Source organism: Sebastes umbrosus, chromosome 16, assembly GCF_015220745.1.
Source record: "Sebastes umbrosus isolate fSebUmb1 chromosome 16, fSebUmb1.pri, whole genome shotgun sequence".
Taxonomy (NCBI): domain Eukaryota; kingdom Metazoa; phylum Chordata; class Actinopteri; order Perciformes; family Sebastidae; genus Sebastes; species Sebastes umbrosus.
This window is the reverse complement of record NC_051284.1, coordinates 26,324,511-26,343,676: the sequence shown is the minus strand read 5'-3', so window position 1 is coordinate 26,343,676 and position 19,166 is coordinate 26,324,511. Positions and strand designations below refer to the sequence as shown.

At 40.5% G+C, this 19,166-nt stretch overlaps 3 protein-coding genes across 4 annotated transcripts in view; all 3 read right to left on the bottom strand.

Moving 5' to 3' along the window:
- The window catches only part of trip11 (thyroid hormone receptor interactor 11), a 27,959-nt gene extending 11,357 nt beyond the window's left edge, over positions 1–16,602 (bottom strand). The window contains exons 1-14 of one of the 2 annotated variants that reach the window (XM_037747340.1): positions 15,945–16,602; positions 10,935–11,011; positions 9,933–10,043; positions 9,491–9,793; positions 9,096–9,164; positions 8,645–8,810; positions 8,097–8,423; positions 7,887–7,933; positions 7,666–7,764; positions 6,779–6,982; positions 3,269–6,307; positions 2,967–3,107; positions 2,118–2,311; positions 1,078–1,241 (exon numbers count right to left, since the gene is read on the bottom strand). In XM_037747340.1, coding sequence (XP_037603268.1) covers positions 1,078–1,241; positions 2,118–2,311; positions 2,967–3,107; positions 3,269–6,307; positions 6,779–6,982; positions 7,666–7,764; positions 7,887–7,933; positions 8,097–8,423; positions 8,645–8,810; positions 9,096–9,164; positions 9,491–9,793; positions 9,933–10,043; positions 10,935–11,011; positions 15,945–16,083 — 5,080 coding nt within the window. In that variant the 5' untranslated portion in view covers positions 16,084–16,602. The remainder of the gene's footprint in view (positions 1–1,077; positions 1,242–2,117; positions 2,312–2,966; positions 3,108–3,268; positions 6,308–6,778; positions 6,983–7,665; positions 7,765–7,886; positions 7,934–8,096; positions 8,424–8,644; positions 8,811–9,095; positions 9,165–9,490; positions 9,794–9,932; positions 10,044–10,934; positions 11,012–15,944) is intronic. The other variant, XM_037747341.1, reaches the window with a different exon arrangement.
- rtf1 (RTF1 homolog, Paf1/RNA polymerase II complex component) overlaps positions 13,757–19,166 on the bottom strand; it is a 27,311-nt gene continuing 21,901 nt past the window's right edge. The window contains exon 19 of the transcript XR_005203690.1: positions 13,757–13,773. The gene's annotated coding sequence lies outside the window, so the exon portion shown is untranslated. The remainder of the gene's footprint in view (positions 13,774–19,166) is intronic.
- golga5 (golgin A5) overlaps positions 18,010–19,166 on the bottom strand; it is a 7,615-nt gene continuing 6,458 nt past the window's right edge. The window contains exons 11-13 of the mRNA XM_037747361.1: positions 18,733–18,832; positions 18,571–18,634; positions 18,010–18,485 (exon numbers count right to left, since the gene is read on the bottom strand). Of these exons, the coding sequence (XP_037603289.1) occupies positions 18,405–18,485; positions 18,571–18,634; positions 18,733–18,832 (245 nt within the window). The 3' untranslated portion in view covers positions 18,010–18,404. The remainder of the gene's footprint in view (positions 18,486–18,570; positions 18,635–18,732; positions 18,833–19,166) is intronic.

Genomic DNA, 19,166 nt, shown 5'->3' with positions numbered 1-19,166 from the left:
AATTACTACAATTACCACAAGGTTCTCTGATTTTAGACCAAAAAGCTGGCCGAAATACTGCACTCTAACCACTTCTCCTTGACCTCGAAGGAAAAAGTCATGAGGTCAGGGAAAGATGTGAAGAAGAATTCAGAAGGACTGAGGAAAACACAACCGTGTTGTTAAGAGAATCCGACTGCACTTTCTCTATAGGCTGCGTAGTTATGATGCGACGGCGGCGGACGTTATCGACGTGTTCTGCCGTGGTAAAACTACAATGTTCTGAAGATGGACTACACAAGGCGCTACTTCCCCCCCGTGCGTTTTTAAATGTCTTTCAATGACCGGCTGCTTCACCTGCGGTGTGTGAAAGAGATACCAATGGTCATCCTGCTGCTCTAACACTTTACATCAGCATGTAATAAAGGATTATCTGACCTAACGTGGACAACCGGTGAAAAATATCACTTCACTACCAAGGTTGGAATTTAAATAAAAAAGGAATAACCTACAGGTTACCACAAAGTTTATATGATAAATATTGAGTTATTTTTTGATCCATGGCGAAGGAATAGAAACATTAAATTTATATTTCTTCCTTTTCGGATGTAATATTTATTTATGTTGATTATTTGTTTGCTATGTGTTTACTGTTCATTTTATTTGTTATTCTTTTGTTTTTTACTCATTTGTTACTTAAACAAATAAATGGAAATAAAGTTAAACAAAGTGGTTGTCACTGTCCACTCATATTTATCAACATGAATCCCAATATATGCAAGATAAGCATATTGTTTGTTTTCATGAATGACAGAATGGTACGTCGCTTTAAAAGTTGCGGCAGCAAGGAATTGTGAGACGGCATTATCTCCTTTCCTTTGGTAAAGGATGGTCCAGTGTAACTTATGCTAAAGGAGATGATAAAGGAAGCATTGAAGCACCTTTCCTTAACATTTAGAGGATTCAAACAGCCATTATCATAGCTGCTACTGAGACACTTCCGGGTCATTTTACTCCGTTAGGAACCTTTCTGAGAGAAAAAGACTTTTCGACCCATCCCAGATGACCAGAGTGTTTGTGTAGAAGCAGCTGACTTGCCTTGTTGAAACTGCTCCAGCACCATCTGCAGGTTGGAGAGCGACACTGCATACTGGTTGACCTGCTCCTGGGAGGTTCTGAGGTGGATGAGTGCATCGTCCCTCTGCTTCACTACTCCACTCAGCTGCTCCTGCAGAGACTCCACCTGCATACTGGCCTGTTGGCTGGAGGCAGAGGGACGGTAAATGACTTTAACTATTTATATAACCTTAATTTAATCAGGCAATCTCATTGATATCAAAATATATATTGACGACATATTGCCAAAGAAATAATTGCGATAAACGATATTGTCAGATTAGGATCATTTATGCCACTAATATAAGGATAATCCATCCATCATCTGTAACCGTTTATCCTATTCAGAGTCGCAGTAGCTGATCCCAGTTGATATTGGGTGAAGGCGGGGTACACCCTGGACAATTAAGAGTCAACAATTAATCTAACCTGCATGTCTTGGGACCGTGGGAAGAAGCCGGAGAACCCGGAGAAAACCCACGCTAACACGGGGAGAACATGCAAACTGTATATGGATAATGTAATAGCATAATATTGCAAGTATACCCTTTCCAAAAGCAATGAACTTTTAATTCTTGAGAATATTCAGACATCAGAATGAGTACTAAAACCCGGAAATGAGTTAGCATTTTAGCACTTCGACTAGAAGTCAATGGATTTTTTAGTTAGATGACTGAAATAAGGCCTGTTGTTAACACAAGCTGAAGAGATTTAACGGTTTGTTCTATGATATAAAAGACGTCAGTAAATACCCCCACTTGTGAATTTTGAAGCTATTACGTGTCTTAAAAAAGGCGGTTGCTAAGAAGTGGCTAAATGAGACTACTGAACGTCATCACGCCATTTTGCACAGTCATTCATTCCTTAACAGGCAATACTGCCAATCCAGTCTCTCAATGGTGAGGACCTTTGCTAACAAAAACTAAGTAACAACATATTAGCTATTAGTTAGATATAAATAACAACAACACTCCTCTATCGTGATTATTGTGAGTGACACTGCAGTTCTAGTTTATGCAAACCTGGCATTCTCCACAGCACTGGAGGACGTGGCCAGTTTGCCGTCCAGCAGCACCACCCTCCTGCGTAGTTCAGTCTCCCTGTGCTCTGCAGCGACGGCTTCTCTCGTGTACGAGTCCTCGATCTCCAAGAGGTGATTACGCAACCGTTCCAGCTCCAAGTTGAGACGCTGCTCTTTGTCCCTCATATGCTGAAGCTGTAACGATAACAAAAACATCCTTTCAGGTGTAGTACAGATATGAGAATATACCACAGTAACTTTAATTCATAAACTGTTTCTACATACTTAAATCTATTTTATGGATGTAAAAATTTTGATCAACTGATAACATAATTCATGACAGTATGAAATGTGACATAAGGTGAAAACATTTCTATATACTGACATACTGAATATTACGATGGAGTATTAGGGTCATATTGAGGGGAAAAACCCCCCCCCGGAGATTTAGAGAATAAAGTCAGAATATTACGAGAAAAAAGTCGTAATTTAACGAGAATAAAATCATACTATTTCAAGAAAAAAAAAGTTGTAATATTACCAGAATAAAGTCTTAACTTTACAAAAAAAAAGGCGTAATATTACGGAATAAAGTCATAACTTTACGAGAAAAAGGCATTTGTTCTTGTAATATTATGACTTTATTCTCGAAATCTCAGATCGATTTTTTTTCCTCAATGTGGCCCTTATACTGCGTCGTAGAATATTTACTTTGTCATGTACAAAATTGTAACCCAAACAGGAAGAGGTGATAAATCAGCAGCGAGCAAACACAGATGCAATATGAAAATGAAAAGGGTTTCATTTTAACTGTGAGGATATTGTGAGTGAGTACCATCTGTCCTCATACCTCAGTTTGTACTGCAGTCGTCTCCATTTGCTTTTGCTTGAGTGCCATCATCACCTGATCCCTCTCCTGCTGGAACGCCACAGCTTTCTCCTGCATGGACTTCAGCTCATTCAGGAGTTGATTCAGCTCTCCAGACTTACCCTGCAGCACATCACCAGAAAATAGATCATTATTTACTCTTTTTAACAGGTTTGTTACAAAAAAGTGTAATGTGAATATCAAAATGTGATCCTGTAGTTACAAAACAATCAAATGAAAGAGAAACAAACATAACAATTTTGAAATCTTAGCTACCAACTGACCTGCTCTTTGTCCTTGAGCATCCTCTCCACAGTTGCCGACTTCTCGCTTACAGCAGTTAGCTCAAACTCCTTCTCTCTCAGCAGGAGAGAAAACTGCATGTTGGTTTCCTGCAGCGCTCTGAACTCAGACTGTTTCTCTCGAGAGCGTGAAGCAACCAGCTCGTTCTCCTCCTTCAGCTTCCTCACGTCCATTTCCAGAATGAGAGCTCGCTCTTTCAGGTTGGTGACGGCCTGCTTCAGCACCTCGTTGTCGTTCTCGCGGTTACGCAGCGCCTCGCTGACGTGACTCAGCTGGTCGCCTTTGGTTTTGATGAGCAGGTCTTTCTCCCTCACAGACCTCTGCAGGGCCTCCAGCTTGTCTCTGACCAGCCGAGCCTCCTCGGCCTGACTTCTCTGCTCGCTCTCTGTGGCGGATGCTGAGTTGGAGAGCCGGTGGTTGTTCTCCTGAAGAGTCTTGATTAGGTTTTCCTTCTCAGCCAACTGACTTTGCAATCGGGCAATTTCTTCCTGCAGTTTCTCGTTGTTTGCTGCTGGAGACGTCTGGTGGCTTGGAGCATCAGCTGAGAGAGAAGGTCCACTAGACTGAACAGCTACGGCTTCAGGAGTCTGTGCTACGCTGTCCAGTTTACCCAGCAGGACGTCCTTGGTGGTGCTGAGGTGGGTGATGGTCTGCTGGACCTGAGCGAGTTCCTGACTCAGATTTCCCAGCTTCCTTTCCTTCTGCTCATAGCTCTGGATCAGTCCTGCGTAGTCCACCGACAGCTTGGAGCTGCAATCGCTGTCGGCGTCGACCTGACCCTGCAGTTTGATCAGCTCCTCCTGCAGCTGAGCCGACTCGTGCTGCATGTTCTTGACTGTGGTGATCACCTGCTGCTTCCATTCCTCCATCTTCTTCACCTGCTGTTTCAGTGTGTCCCTCTCCTGCAGCAGCTCCTCAAACTGGTTGCTGCTGACGCCTCCGGAGCCGGTGCCGAACTCTCCTCCCGAGGACTGCAGGACGGTCACCAGCGTTTGGCACTTCTGGGTCAGAGCATCAATCTCTATGTCCTTCTCCCTGATGATGCGGGACAGGTTCTGGATGGTTTCCTTGAACATCTCTTGGCTTCCTGAGGGATCGCTCATGTTGGAGAGGCGTTGGTTCTCCTGCTGAAGCTTCAGCAGGGCCCCCTCCTTCCCCGCCATGATATCCATGAGGCGGTGATAGTCGGAGCGAAGCTGGCTGTTCTCTCTGGTCTTCTCGTTGAGCACGGCTAGCACTTGCTCTCTCTCCACGGCGTACGCCTGCAACTGCTGCTGTAGGAACATGACATCCTGGCTGTGTCCACCACCTCCAACCATGGTCACTCTGGCATGAAGCGCCTGGATCTCCAGATCCTTCTGCAGGATCATCTGGGACAGTTTGCCCACTTCGTCACGAGACACCACCAGCTGATCCAGCTGTCTGGCCAGTGAGAGGTTCTTCTCATTCAGCTGGCTGATCTCAGTCTCTTTCTCCTTGATGCCTCTCACCAGTCTTTCTATTTCTACCTTAGACAGGTCGTGTTTCTCGTTGCCGTTCTCCTGATTTAGAGTCTGGGTCTTCTCCTCCTGCAGGATGACCTCTCCCTGCATAGGGGGGGAGTCGGCACGGACTCGACTCTCACTGAGCTGATCTACGGTCTGCTGGAGGCAGGATATCTCTTCATCTCTGGCGTGGATGAGTCTGTCATAGTTAAGTGTGGTCTGCTGATTGCGAGCATGAGCCTGCTCGAGCTCAGTCTGCTGAACCTGGAGGGACTGCTGGGACAGAAGGAGAGAGGCCTGCACCTCCTCCATGGTTCTCCTCAGAGTCTGGACCTCCTCTTCCAGACCGTTCCTGGAGGACTTGAGCTGGGTGATCTCTGTCTCAAGCTCTGTGATGATGTCCAAGGTCCTGGGCTCAGCCAGAGGTTGAGGTCTGCTCTGCTGATCCCTGATTCGGTCGATCTCTTCTTTCAAATGACTGTTCTCCTCCTTCATACCCCCCAACTGTTTATCCTTCTCCTCGAGTGCCTGTTTGAGAGCATCCGCTTCCTTTGTCACGACTAACATACTGCTCTCCATCTCCTTCTGCAAATCTGAAGCGTTTTGTTTTAACGTGTCCATGAAGACGTCCTTCTCCTGCAGCAAATCGGTCAGCTGCTTCTGCCCCGCGACCGTGATCGAAAGCATCTCGTTGGTGTCCCTGTGGTCGGACGCCAACTGCTCTGCGTCTCTCTTCAGCTGAGCTATCTCCATGTCTTTCTCCTGGTTGAGTTTGATGGCTCGCTCGTGCTCCGTCTGCAAAGCGGAGGCGTCCATGGAGCGGGCTCGAGTCAGCTCCTCGATGGTTTGCTGGTACTGTTTTGCCTGTTCTGTTAGCGTCCTCTCAGCTTGTCCCAATTCACCCTCTAACTGAGTTTTCTCCAGCTTTAGAGCTTCGATACGAGTTTCCTTCTCCCGTACCGTCCTCTTCAGAGCAGCCTGGCTTTCCTTCATCTGCTTGGTTACTTCCTCGGCTTTACCCACAGCCTGCTCACTCTCCGCCTTCAACCTCCTGTTCTCCATCTTCAACTCGTAGTCCTCAGACAGCGCCTCCTCCTGAGAGTTCCTCACCTCATCCAATTCTCTCCTGAGGTCTGAAAGCTCCCTCTCCTTCCCAGCCAGCTTCTCTTTAGTTGCCCCACTTCCTCTCTCCCCTGCCTGATCCAGCGATGCTTTGGCAACAGATAATTGCTCCTCTCTCTCCTCAACAGTCTTCTTCATCTCTGTGATTTCTCTTCGTGCCTCCCTGCTCTGCTCCTGTGCATGTCCCAGTTTGTCTTTCAGCTCCTTCACCGTCCGTTCCAGCTCCTGTTTGCCCATATGCAGGTCGTTGAGGGTGAAAGCGCTCTGGCTCGCTTTTTCTTTTTGGGTGTCCAGCTCTTGCTCCAGTGCCCTCTTCTGGTCTTTGGTTGTGTTCAGCTGTGCAGTCAGTCCCGTCAGTTCTGCCTCGGCCTCCTTCAGCTGCCCAGAGAGCTGCTCCTTCACCGAGATCATGTGCTAGAAGCAGAAAAAGCAGAAACAAAGTAGTAAAAATCAGGAAATTGTCCAAATAGTCCTTCCTCCCGTTTTGTTGTGAAGCGTTTCTACATATTTTCCTTTTAACATGTCATACTTTTCCATGTTCTGGCTTGATTTGAATGTTATAATTTTTGCAGTAGCGGCACTACTAGTTTAACTACACTTCTCAGTAGCATGATGGTAGCGTCACTGTTTTCTGAATCAAATTTGCTTTTCAGGTAGCATCCACACAAGCTACATTTTCTCAAGCGTTTCTGCGCCTTAATCTCTACAATATAAAGAATATATCAGAATACACTATAGATATACCAAACTACTACAACTAAGATACAAGAGACAGACACTATAAAGCTGAGAGGTGAAGTGTGAGGTGTTGGGTGTGGTGTAAATAAACGTTATCATTATCATTATATAATAACAAAGGGAGTGGGCCACTGAGGTCAGTCTGACCTGTGTTGCTTCCTGGTTTTGCCGGTCTAGTTCCTCCAGCTCAGACATCAGGGTGTCCCGCTCCTCCTCAGTGTTTCTCAGGGCCTTTTCTCTCCTCTCGAGCTCGACCTTCAGATCCTCCAGTGACTCAGAGTCAACAAACTCAGACTCATTATTGCTAACTGTTCGCTCCTCTGTCGTTTTCAGTCTTTCTTGCAGATTAAGCTGTGAAAAGAGACAAAAAAACAAGAATTACACTTCAGAACTTATATATATATATATATAATCCAATAGACCTAAGATACTTAGACTGTGTACTTTTTATCAGTGTTATAGTCAAGACCACCCAAACCCAAAGTATATCAAGACCGAGACGAGACCAAGACTCTGTCCCACACTGCATGACATACTTAACAATAAAATGTGGAACCAGAGGCACATCTCAAATTGATCTGAAAGATCCATATTCCCATAAAAACACCCACAAAAAAATCCTCTTCCTTCACCTTTTGTATTGCCATATAAACTGTATATGTGTATGTATAAGTGTACCATGAGAAATGTCTTGATAAAATAATCAAAAGGCAATGCAGAGGTGGATTTTATGTGTGGGAATTTTCCTTTGTTTTCTATGAGCAATCACAGTAATGACGTTAACAAATAAATCAGACAATACAGAGGCAATTTAGAGATATTCCCACGATATTCCATCAGAGTTCTGACTTTTACCAATAACTTAACACATATACATGTAAATGTATCACCATGTTTTATATTGCTGCTGTAAATGTCACATGTGACACATTTACTTTAAATAAAGTGCATATAGTAATTGTACCGATAAAGCTATTGCAGACATTTTGAGCAGCCTGTGGTGAAAATAATCAGACTGCATCAGACAAACAAACCTTTTCTTGTTCTAGGGCTTCCTTTTCTTGTCTCAACGTTCCAATAATGGTGTTCAGCTCCAAGATGTCTGCGTGCTCAACTTCTTCCTTTGGTGCTGCCTAATTATAAAGAGAGAGTTACAGAAGTCATTAAACTGGGGTGGGGGGTTATATCATGAAAAACTACCACTATATATATTATGAATATTCAACATGTTGTATAGTTAAGGATTTATACTCACGCTTACCTCAGCCAAGCTTTTAATTTCCTCTATTTCTTTTTCTGCATCTGGAAAGTAGACGTTTTAATTAATATGCATGTTGATTATGAAGGAAAACAACATATGGCTTATAGTGGGGAGATCAGCTTTAGCAAAGTGAGTTTCTTACAGCATTGAAGAGCTTTAATTTAAGAGTATTCAGTAGCATGAATCAGAATAATGACAGTATACCTGCAAGGTTTTTTCTCAGTACTTGGATCTCGTGGTCTAGCTGGGCTTTTTGCAAAGACTTCCCCTCCTGCTCTTGTACTCGTGTCTGAAGCTCGGTGACAGAGGTTTGCAGCCGCGTGTAGTTCTGCAGCAGCCCGGTGTTTTCTTCCTGGACCTCGTCCTTCTCCAGCTGCAGAGACTCCTGTCTCGTCTGCGCCTCCTCCAGACTGGCGGTCAGCTCGGCCAGCTGCTTCTCCCGCTGATCTGCCGCTTCCTGCAGGGAGCTTATAGTTTTTTGGAGTTCAGGAAGTTTGGAGGCATCTGACGGGGAAGTGGCTGGACCACCACCTGGAGAGAAGGAGTTCATTTTGTGAGTCTTGTAGAAACACTGAGTTGAAGGGAATTATTTGGCAAAGGTACCTTGCTACAACATTTTGTCTGCTACAGCTGACCTTTGCAGAAATAAAAAATCGAATTTCCTGGTATTAAAACCATGACTTCCTCAGTAACATCTGTGAATTCCTGTCCCCGCCACACGTTATAATAACAAAGACCAAAGTTAGGCTTACCACTCTGCATCTGTTCCTCCAGCTCCTCTATCCTCTCCTCGTACTCTGCCAAGTCCTCTCGATGTCGCCGGGTAATGTCGGCCATCTTTTGCCGTTGGGCGTCCTGCAGAGCGGCCAGTTCGTGCTGGTGTTCATCCACCTCGCGACCCATGTCCTCTCGCAGCTCCTGTTCCAAAGAAGCAATAACATCACGGTTAAAGTCTGTGCAAGTTGTTGCAAGTCTGCATTCACTGAAATGTTGGCCACATGGGGACAGCGGAAACAAACTGTAAACACAACACTGACACTACAAAGCTCCATAAAGCTAAGAGGAACTTCAGAATCGGGTAATACGAGGAACCCCTTTCACATACACAAACCATTGTCAATTTAAAATATTCATTATAGCAGTTTTTAAGATGTAGATTCTACCATCAAATATAATTTATTCTGGCAACAATGAAAAATTCACCTTAATAGTTCTTTGAAGTTTGAGAATATCTCCCTGGTCGCCGTTACCAGCTCCAACTGCTGTTGATGCCTGAAATAAAAATAATGAATTAGATCCCCTCAGAAACATAAACAGAATAAAGATTAATCTAGTTTTTGTTGATATAAAATATCATGTATGATTGTGCATTACCATGTCTTAGCATTTGTTTTTAAGTTGTTTGTTGTATGCCAGAAAGTTGTAGTTAAACAAATGAAGTAAAATTAATGTAAAATGGTTTCTTGTGAATATCGCAATAAAACCAAAGCATTTATTTGAAAGTTATTTCAAAACAAAGAAAGTTATATTGAAAATATTGAACTATTCCTTTAACTGGATGACCCATGTTCAGCTCCCTGCTACGTCATCATCATTACCTGAGACATCCGCCTCCAGTGTGCCACCTCGGCCTCCAGACGCATGACTTCTGTCGACAGCCGGTTGATCTCCTGCTGCGACCAGAGGACGTCGCTGAGGTCCATTTCGTCGCCGTGGAAGCCCTGGTGGGACCCCGAGGGTCGAGACATAAAAGAGGAAACAGAAGAGGAGGTAGTGGTGGAGGAAGCGGTGGTGACGGGCAGCATGGCGGGACCGACGGAGGCAGACTGAGCCGACTGCTGCAGCGTCTGGAATTCTTCCTGGAGTCCACTCTGCCGAGCTTTCAGGTGACTGATCTCCACCTGGGAGACGCAAACAAACATGAGGACCCTTTTATACCAAACATGAGCTTCACATCCATATCCTGTCTTGATAAGAATTAGCTGGAGCATGTCACAGTACCAAAAGAAATGCTTTAATTATAAATAGAAATGTACGTACATCTCTCTGTTGCAGGAGGCTTCTGTACTCTGCAGACTGTCCTTTAATCTGGATCTCTGATGCCTCCAGCTTCTCCTCCAGCTCTGCGTAGAGCTTTCTTAATCTGTCGTACTGCAACAAAGAAAGAGAGAAGAGAGGAAGTCAATAATATGGAAATATGCAGGAAATTAACATTTTTCTTGTCCACTTTACAAGAAGGTGGTCAGAGGTCAAGTACGGAGCAGCACCCTGGAGAGATGCTAAAGGGCACTTCAGCCGGATGGATGCTTATTAACACAGTGATCTATCCTGAAGAATGAGGCTGGTGTTATATTATAGACTTTTTCATTGCCATTTTGTTGCTAAGGCAACAGCTTTTACTTCCTGTAAGCTACTGTATTAACAAACATTGCAACAGGAAATACAAAGGGGCCCATTTAAAATGTTTAACTTGTCAAGTTTGAAAAGGTCTACATATTTCCTATTATCAACAAATTCCATGAATTGCTTTACTGACCTGTTAATAGTGATTTTTAAAATTAAATTTTTCTTTTCTTTTTCTTTTTTTTTTTTTCCTTTCCTTCTTGGTATCGTCATGTTATGTGTGTGTACATGTATGTATAATAAAAAAAAAAAAAAAGTCAGCACACTGACAGCTGTTGTTGCCTGTTGGGCTTGAGTTTGCCACGTTGCGCTTGAGTTTGCCACGTTGCGATTTGAGCATATTTTTTATGCTAAATGCAGTACCTTTGAGGGTTTCTGGACAATATTTGTCATTGTTTTGTGTTGTTAATTGATTTCCAATAAATATATACATACATTTGCAATATAAATTACATATATATAATCCAAATGTACATAAGTATGAATAAACATTTTGTTAAAAAAAAGAAAGAATATGGCTGCATTTTATTTAGGTGTATATCAGTTTCAGGTCCCTGGTGTAGCGCACCAGATCAGGCATGAAAAGAAAAGCATGTAGTTTTACCCCTCGACTCTGAATAAGTGCACAAATAATCTCACCTCAGATTTCTGAGAGGCGAACGCCACCTCGACGTCGGCCAACTTGGAATTGGACACCTGCAGTTCTGTGGCAGCATCTGCAGTTACATGGAAAGAATAGCATTGAATATATCACAATATGCACAAGTCATCAATTTACAGTAAAAACAGTAAAAAACAGTAAAAAAACAGGCAGCATGAATGGAAGCATAATCCAGCTAAATGTTTTCCTCGTGTACACAGTAAGAGAAACATAGATGATTATTTCTATTCAGGTTTCTGATAACATGAATTTCATCTACCACAGCACATTCAGGAGATACTAACTGGTGACAGTATTTCCTTCTCTATCTTAGTCACACACACAGATCTGCTTTACCCGGCTCACATGACAAACAAACATGTACGGTCGGCAGAGCAGGCCAACATGTCTGGAGATCGAATCAAGAGTTACGTGATCTTCCTAACACGAACACGAAGCTCAGCCAACACACCGACATACTATTTATTCATTACTACACAAACTAAACTGACCCTGCAGGCTAATCTGGTTCCAGTTAATATCCTCTCTTTTTTTTTAAATGTACTTAAAAAGGTGGATGTGAGAGGCCTGACGTGCAGAGAGCTTCACACAGCTGGCTCAGTGATAAGAATTCATACTTTTGGTTTGTGATTAGAGCTGTGAGTTGGAGATCTGCGGGGCAAAGTTCTCTCTGCGTCAGTGCTTTATCACTCGTCGTCTGTTTGTTTCAGACTGATGGATCTTTCGGGGTTTAACTGGCCTTTTGATAGAAGCCTGAGGTTGTGCTTTGGCTTGATATTAGGCCTGCACGATATGAGGAAAATCTGCGATGTGCGATATCATTGTTCAGTATTGTGATGAAGATATGACTTGCAGTAAATAAACAAATATTGAAGTGTTCATATTTGCTTTACGTATGTCAGTCTGGTTGTCTTTAAATTCAGATTAGAATAGAATATTTTAAATATAACTAGGCTAAATGTTGTTTCTAGAGGAACAACAGAAATGCTTACAACAACAAAGTCACTATATGAACTCTATAATATCTCACTGGAAACAACCTCCCTAAATAAAATTACTTTTCTTAATCATCGCGTTTCCGGCTGTCTTTTGGGATGTGTTTATCGCGCATGTTCATATCACGATGACAATGAAAATACAATTTATCATTCAGCACTACTTGATATCCTCCCGGATCCATTCATATATGTTCACATTGTCATATGGATTGTCAATGTTGTAATTTCATTATGTTGTTACTCTGTGGACACGACATCTATTGCATGTCTTTCCATCCAGGGAGAGTGATCCTTCCTCTGTTGCTCTTCATGAGGTTTCTTCCATTTTTTTCCATGTTAAAAGGGAAGTTTTTCATCGTTCAAGAGGGTCATAAAGGACGAAGGCTGTCGTATCCTGTACTGATTGTAAAGCCCCCTGAGGCAAATTTGTGATTTTTGATATCGGGCTATACAAATAAAATTGACTTGACTGATTTGACTCCATTATTATTGCACTTTGACATCATAAAAATACTCATGAGCCCAGACTAACGTGGTGGTAACAACAAACCAAGCAAATTAGTACTATTAAATTCAGAATCAGGCATCAACATGTCAAAGGGAATATGACTAGAATTTGATTTGATCATGAATCCTATAATCTGTGTTACCATCAGGCTGTTAGCTGCTCCACTGGCAATGAATGAGGGGGTGACCGCATCGACTGAGAATGTTTGCATGACATTTTACACCCGAATAACTTTTACGTTGAACTGTAACTTCAATAGATGTTGCTATAGATGAAAATGTTTGTATATTTCTACGTGCATGCATGAAACATATTCCCCCATCATCTATCAAAATAAAGACTTCTGATGGGGATAAATAATATTTGTCATAACATGACGTTCAACCAAAATATGTCGGTTACATGTTTTTTAACAGATAATTTTTTTGGCAATTTTTTGCATTTATTTGACAGTGACGGTGATACGGTTGTCCTCGACCAAAGTAAATCTTAGTCGACTAACACTCATATGATTTTGTCGACTAATCAATTAGTTGATTTAATAGACAGAGCTGTAAAAACTGAATTTCTCCACGAAGAATCACACAAGCACCACTTTAAATCTTGTGTTTACAAGAGATAAAGTGCTCACATGTTTCTTAGAAATAAGTAATTCAGCATGAAAAAACATAAAAAATGACTAATCAACAAAAGAAATCTTAGTCAAAGACCAAAACAACCGATAAGTCAACTAATCGACTAAGAGGGGGCAGCCCTAGACAGTGGAAAGAGACAGGAAATGTGGGGAGAGAGTAGGGGAATGAGATACAGCAAACGGTCTGGCCAGCCGAGAATCAAACCAGGGACTCGCTGCTCAGAGCATTTGCGCCCATATGCTCACTAACCACTCGGCTATCGGATAGCCCATATGCGGGCTACATTTAAAACTGGAAGAAACATATAATTAACCCACGCTACAGGTAGCTCCACATGCATTAGGATAACAGGAAACAGTTTTAACACTGCTGATCCAAGTAAGAGGTCATCAATCTGTTTTCCAAGTTCATTCTCTGGTGCTATCACGTGATCCTGACAGGAAAAAGTTAGACCATTGTGTGGTGCAACAGACTTGATTTCAGCAGAACCCTCCCCTGTGTTTAACAAAGAAGTATTTATAATCATGTGTGTTCATAGTTCGCTTGAAGCACAGAAGTGGAATTAACTGCAAACATGTGGCCTCTCTATTTACACAATCTGCACCGTACATTTAAAGACACCAAAATGCAGAGCACTGGTGGTATGGAGTATTTAAAGGCACCACACACACACACACTGTACTCTATAAATCACCTTGACAGTCTCAATCCTTCAATAGCTAGAAACTACCAAAATTAAAAAATTAAAGCGAAACACAAAACTCAAACAAACATTATTGTCATGCAACTAGTCAAACTCTCATTCAGTGTCAACAGAGCAGCAATAGAAAATGGAGTTCTCAGTGTTGTAATGTTTACATATAATTATCCACTCATCCACCATGAGACAGTCTTTAAAACCCCAGACCAACAAAGCAGCAATGTACATAAATCCATTCAGTGCGTCACTATTAATGAAGAAAAATAGGGTATGTGTAACTGAGTGAATGTGATCAGGGCGTTCCTGAAAAAGAGAGCATTGCTCTCAGTGAATCTCCCCTGAATAAATAAAGGTAAAAAAAAAATGAGTCTAGAACTGAGAAATGTTATTTAAATGGCCTAAATCTAATTAAAAATGGACACTGATGACTCTAATAGGGGCGGCTGTGGCTCAGAGGGTAGAGCAGGTTGTCCACCAATTAGAAGGTCGACGGTTCAATCCCCCGGCTGCTCCAGACACATGTCGATGTGTCCTTGAGCAAGACATTTAACACCAAATTGCTCCCGAAGCCATAGCCATCAGTGTGGGAATGAGTGAATGCTAACATGTAGTGTAAAACACTTTGAGTGGTCGGAAGACTAGAAAAGCGCTAGATAAATGCAAGTCCATTTACCATCTAATCTAACCTGTAGCAGTACAATCAACATACTGTATATACACTCAGTAGCTAAATAATTCATGAGGGTATAATGTTACAGTTTTGTTGAAACTGTTTCAGTGTTGATTCATCTTTATGGTCATTTTGGAGGATGTAGTTTGTTGAGCTGTTGATTACATTGTATTATACTGAGAGGTGTTTCTAATATGTAGTCTATACTTATTGATATACAGAAAATGGCATGGACAAAATATTGGAAACACCCTTCAATATAATCACTAACACCTCTCTAAAACTGTTTCAACAAAAACTGAATATTGAATTTAGTGCAGGGCCAGTTTATTGTTGTGTTGTTGAATTATTGACTTATAGATAGTTGTACCAAGTAAACTGGTCACAGAGTGTATGCATTATATTGTTTCTAGCAATGTCGACTTATCATATAATTTAGATTTTTCTTTCTTGTGAGCTGACATTTGCTTTCAATTATGACAGCTGAGTATGTTGCGGTGTTCCTAAAGCAACATCTTTATATTTCAGTGTCTACTATTTGGCAGATACACTGAAATAAATACCAACCAGCCAATAGATACATGTGTCTACTTGTTTTTCACATCATTTACAGTAAGTTGGCCAAACATTTTTGGTAGTTTTCCAGTCACTGGATACTTTTTGATCGTATAAGTAACAATTCTTGAAGATATCTTTCAGTTAATGGCACCAGAAATCTTTTACTGCTCAAAGTCATGCCTTGTTTTTCTCTGCTGTTGCCTCCCAAGACAGCTGAGATATCTTGTGCAGAATTCTTGTTTAATTTAGGACCTGCTAGTTGGCAAGACTTGAGAACCTAAAGGCACCCTTATTTAAGGTTGGTTCATGTTTTTTTTATTTTTTTACATTTATCATTTGATATGGCAATATATTGTTATTAATTGTTTTTTATTTGTTTGTTTGTTTTATTGACACAACAAACATGAATTACCTCTTTATTGTTTTCTTCCATTTACATGCATGTTCTTTTTAAATATCTATATATTGTAATTTGCTTACTGAATTGTATATATATGTTTTTGTTTTTATTTTGTTCTTTTATTTATTTATTTAGTTATTATTGAATTGACCCTTTGGCAATATTGTTCACCTAACAGTCATGCCAATAAAGCCTTTGGCTATTTTTTTTTTTGCCAGAAATCTTTTACTGCTTAATGTTATGCCTTTCTGACAGCTGAGATATCTTTACAATCTTCCTAAAGAACAAATTCTTGTTTAATTTAGGACCTGCTGGTTGGCATGACAAGACTTGGGAACCTAAAGGCACCTTTATTTAAGGTTGGTACACTTGAATTATCAACCAGCTAATGCATATGTTTACCAAATACATTGAAAAAGGAAAAGTGTGCTCTCTGCTTCAAGCTGTGTAATTCAAAACAACAACTTGAGTGTGATGATGATGTGGCTACCAAACAATAAAACAGGAAGTCAAACTCACCTCCTACTTCTTCCTGCCCCTCCAGCAGCATGTCCTTGGTGAAGTTGGAGATCTGTCCGGTGAAGGAGGACAGACTCCCTCCGACCTGACCCAGAGACTGACCCAGGCCGGAGCCGATACCACCCAGCCACGATGACATCTCGAGGAGACCAAACCACAAACCAAACAACAACAAAGCAGGGCCGAGGAGGACTAGAGGAAGCTAGCTTAGCTTTAACTCCAGAGGTGAGACAGTAAACTTAATCATCAAGCTGTAACTGTGAACTTCTACACCACAGAGACGTCTTTAACTTCTAAATCAACTCAACTCTTCATGAAACTGAGTCTGTTTTCCGGCTGACAGACGCTCATTTAGCAGAGAGACTCCGGCTCATAACAGCTGACCTGGAGGAATGTGTCAAGACTAAGCTAAGCTAACCGACAGTTACACTTCAGTTAAACAGCTAATAACGTTACATTACAGCCCTTACGTTACTTGAGAGTCTGTGTCGTCTACGGTGGGTATTTCCAGCAGGTTTTTAAGCCGGTTCTAAACAACACAGAGCTCAGAAAGTGCCACCTCAACTGGTTCTGCTGCAGCCATCAGATCAGCTCAGCTCTGCTGCTGCTGCGATGGCTGCTGTCAGGTTTGACGTGGACACGGAACTACGGAAGCGGTGCATTGTGGGATGCTGGAGGACCAACACATTCAAGGTGCGTTCAAGAACCTTCAGAGAACTACAGTCAAGCGCAGCAGCTGTTAAAGGATAAATATCGATAGTAAATCCCAGATGACAACACTTGTATATTAAAATATAATAATAATAATAATAATAATAATAATAATAATAATAATAATAATAATGGAATATCTTCTTTTCATACAATATGATACAGTTGTTTTTAATTGTTTTTGTTAATTTATTATTATATTATATTATATTATTGTTATTTTTATTGATTGTTGTTTGGCTGGAGTTAGTTCAATCCTTTTTTGTGTAATTTTTCCAAATAAAAGATATTGATAATAAATCCCTATAAATAATACTTGAGATAATGTTCTAACCCGAATGACAACAATTGTATATTAAAAAAAATCATATAAAAAAAAATCATAAAAAATTATTATTAATAATAATAATAATAATAATAATAATAATGGCATATCTTCTTTTCATACAATATGATACAGTTGTTTTTGATTGTTTTTGTTAATTTATTATTATATCATATTATTATAATATAATAATAATAATAAATTATTATGTTATTATTATTATTATATTATATTAGTTATTTTTCATGATTGTTGTTTAGCTGGAGTTAGTTCCACCCTTTTTAAATTATGATGGTGTAATTTTTCCAAATTTAAAATATCGATAATAAATCCCTATAAATAATACTTGAGATAAAGTTTTTACCCTGATGACAACACTTGTATATTAAAAATATAATAATCATAATATTGACATTTCTTCTTTTCATACAATATGATACAGTTGTTTTTTGTTAGTTTATTATTATATTTTTGTTATTTTTTATTGATTTTCGTTTAGCTGGAGTTAGTTCCACCCTTTACCCTCCGTATTTCAAGAAATTATGATGGTGTAATTCTTCCAAATAAAAAAAGAGGATATATATATATTAAATATCTAAAGCTATAGTCTTGAAAGTTTCATAACATTTCAAAATGAGTTTAAGTTAACAAAAACATATATTATAACATATATTAAGTATTTATTAAGTTATTTATTTCTCTCTTTAAGTTATTATATTACTTATTAATACTTATTTTGTTTCTCTTACAGTGCTAGCATACAGTATGTTCATAGATATACTGCATCTTCCCTTTTAATCTTGTATGCTTCGTAAGATGACAAATGTGAAATATAAATATATGTGTGTGTGTGTGTGTAAATTAGACATTTTGGGGGAAAAAAGAGTTAACACACAAACCAAATTGAACCCAAATGTTACATTAAGTACATTTTAAGAGCTGTTATTTAATAATAATTTATTACAGATTTGGCAAAAATATCCAAAGTTACAACTATCAGATAATCAATTAAAAGAGTTCCAGGCTGTGTTGTTTCTTCTAACTCGTTTATTAAAAGATTCTTTTTTACATAGTGTTAAATACAATCTCTCAAGAGACCAGAGGTCTGAAAGCAGATGATGAGAAGAACAGATGTGAGATCATGTTTGATTTAACGTCCTTTCAGCAGACCACCAATACAATATATCACTCTGTGATTATTTTAAAACTCTGCTGCAGCTGTCAGCTATCAATCTTCAGTTGTAAAAAATAAAGAATAAATCAGAGGAAATGTCTTTAATTCATAGCATTTCTGTGCAAAACAGGGAGAGTCAGGACCCAGAGCCCAGAGCCCAGAGCCCATATTCCAGCAGCGTGTACCATCCTTACATTGAAGGCCATAAAACAAATATCCTTTAAACACCCAACTCTAAAATTCAAGCCTTCTATCTTCCATCAGGATGACCGTGGTGCATTTCTGGTGTGTAAGTCAGGAGAACAATCATGACCCACAGGTGCAGTATCGCCTGTGAAAACAGGTTGAAATGTTAATTTTGATTAACCACAGTTCATTCAGATGGAAATATGGCACACCACTTTTTAAATACTCACTATGTACAAGATAACAAAGACTCTGGCCATAGGGTAGCGCCTCAAGAAGATACCCAGTCTGATGCTGAAATGACAACATTTTCCGTTGATTACACAGGAAACATTGTAATTATAGTGCAGTAATGGTGAGGACAAACATATAAAGCTCCTGTGAAATGTTACCTGAAACGGTCAATGGTGCTGGCTGCCTTGCGTACTCTGCCATACACTCCTGGACTGTCATGATCACTGAAAAGGACGGGTGTGTTTCTTTGTCGTGCCACTGAAAATACAACACACAGAAAAAAAGACACCATGAGTAAAGAAGTTACCAGTGGACTCAAACTAAGCCTAATAAAACACAGAATGACCCAATGTTTGAAGGGACAGTATGTAGGATTTGGCGGCTTCTAGTGGTGTGGCTGCAGATTGCAACCAACTGAACACCATCTGCTCACGCCTCCCTTTCCAAGACTGCATAATGGGAGCCGCAGAGTGCAAAACCGTGTTAAAGCTGTTACCTTACCGTAATAACACTACTTAAGGAGCAACGGAAATCAGATGGCGGCTGGCGGCAGCACGGTTTTGCACTCTGCGGCTCACGTTACCGCAGTTCC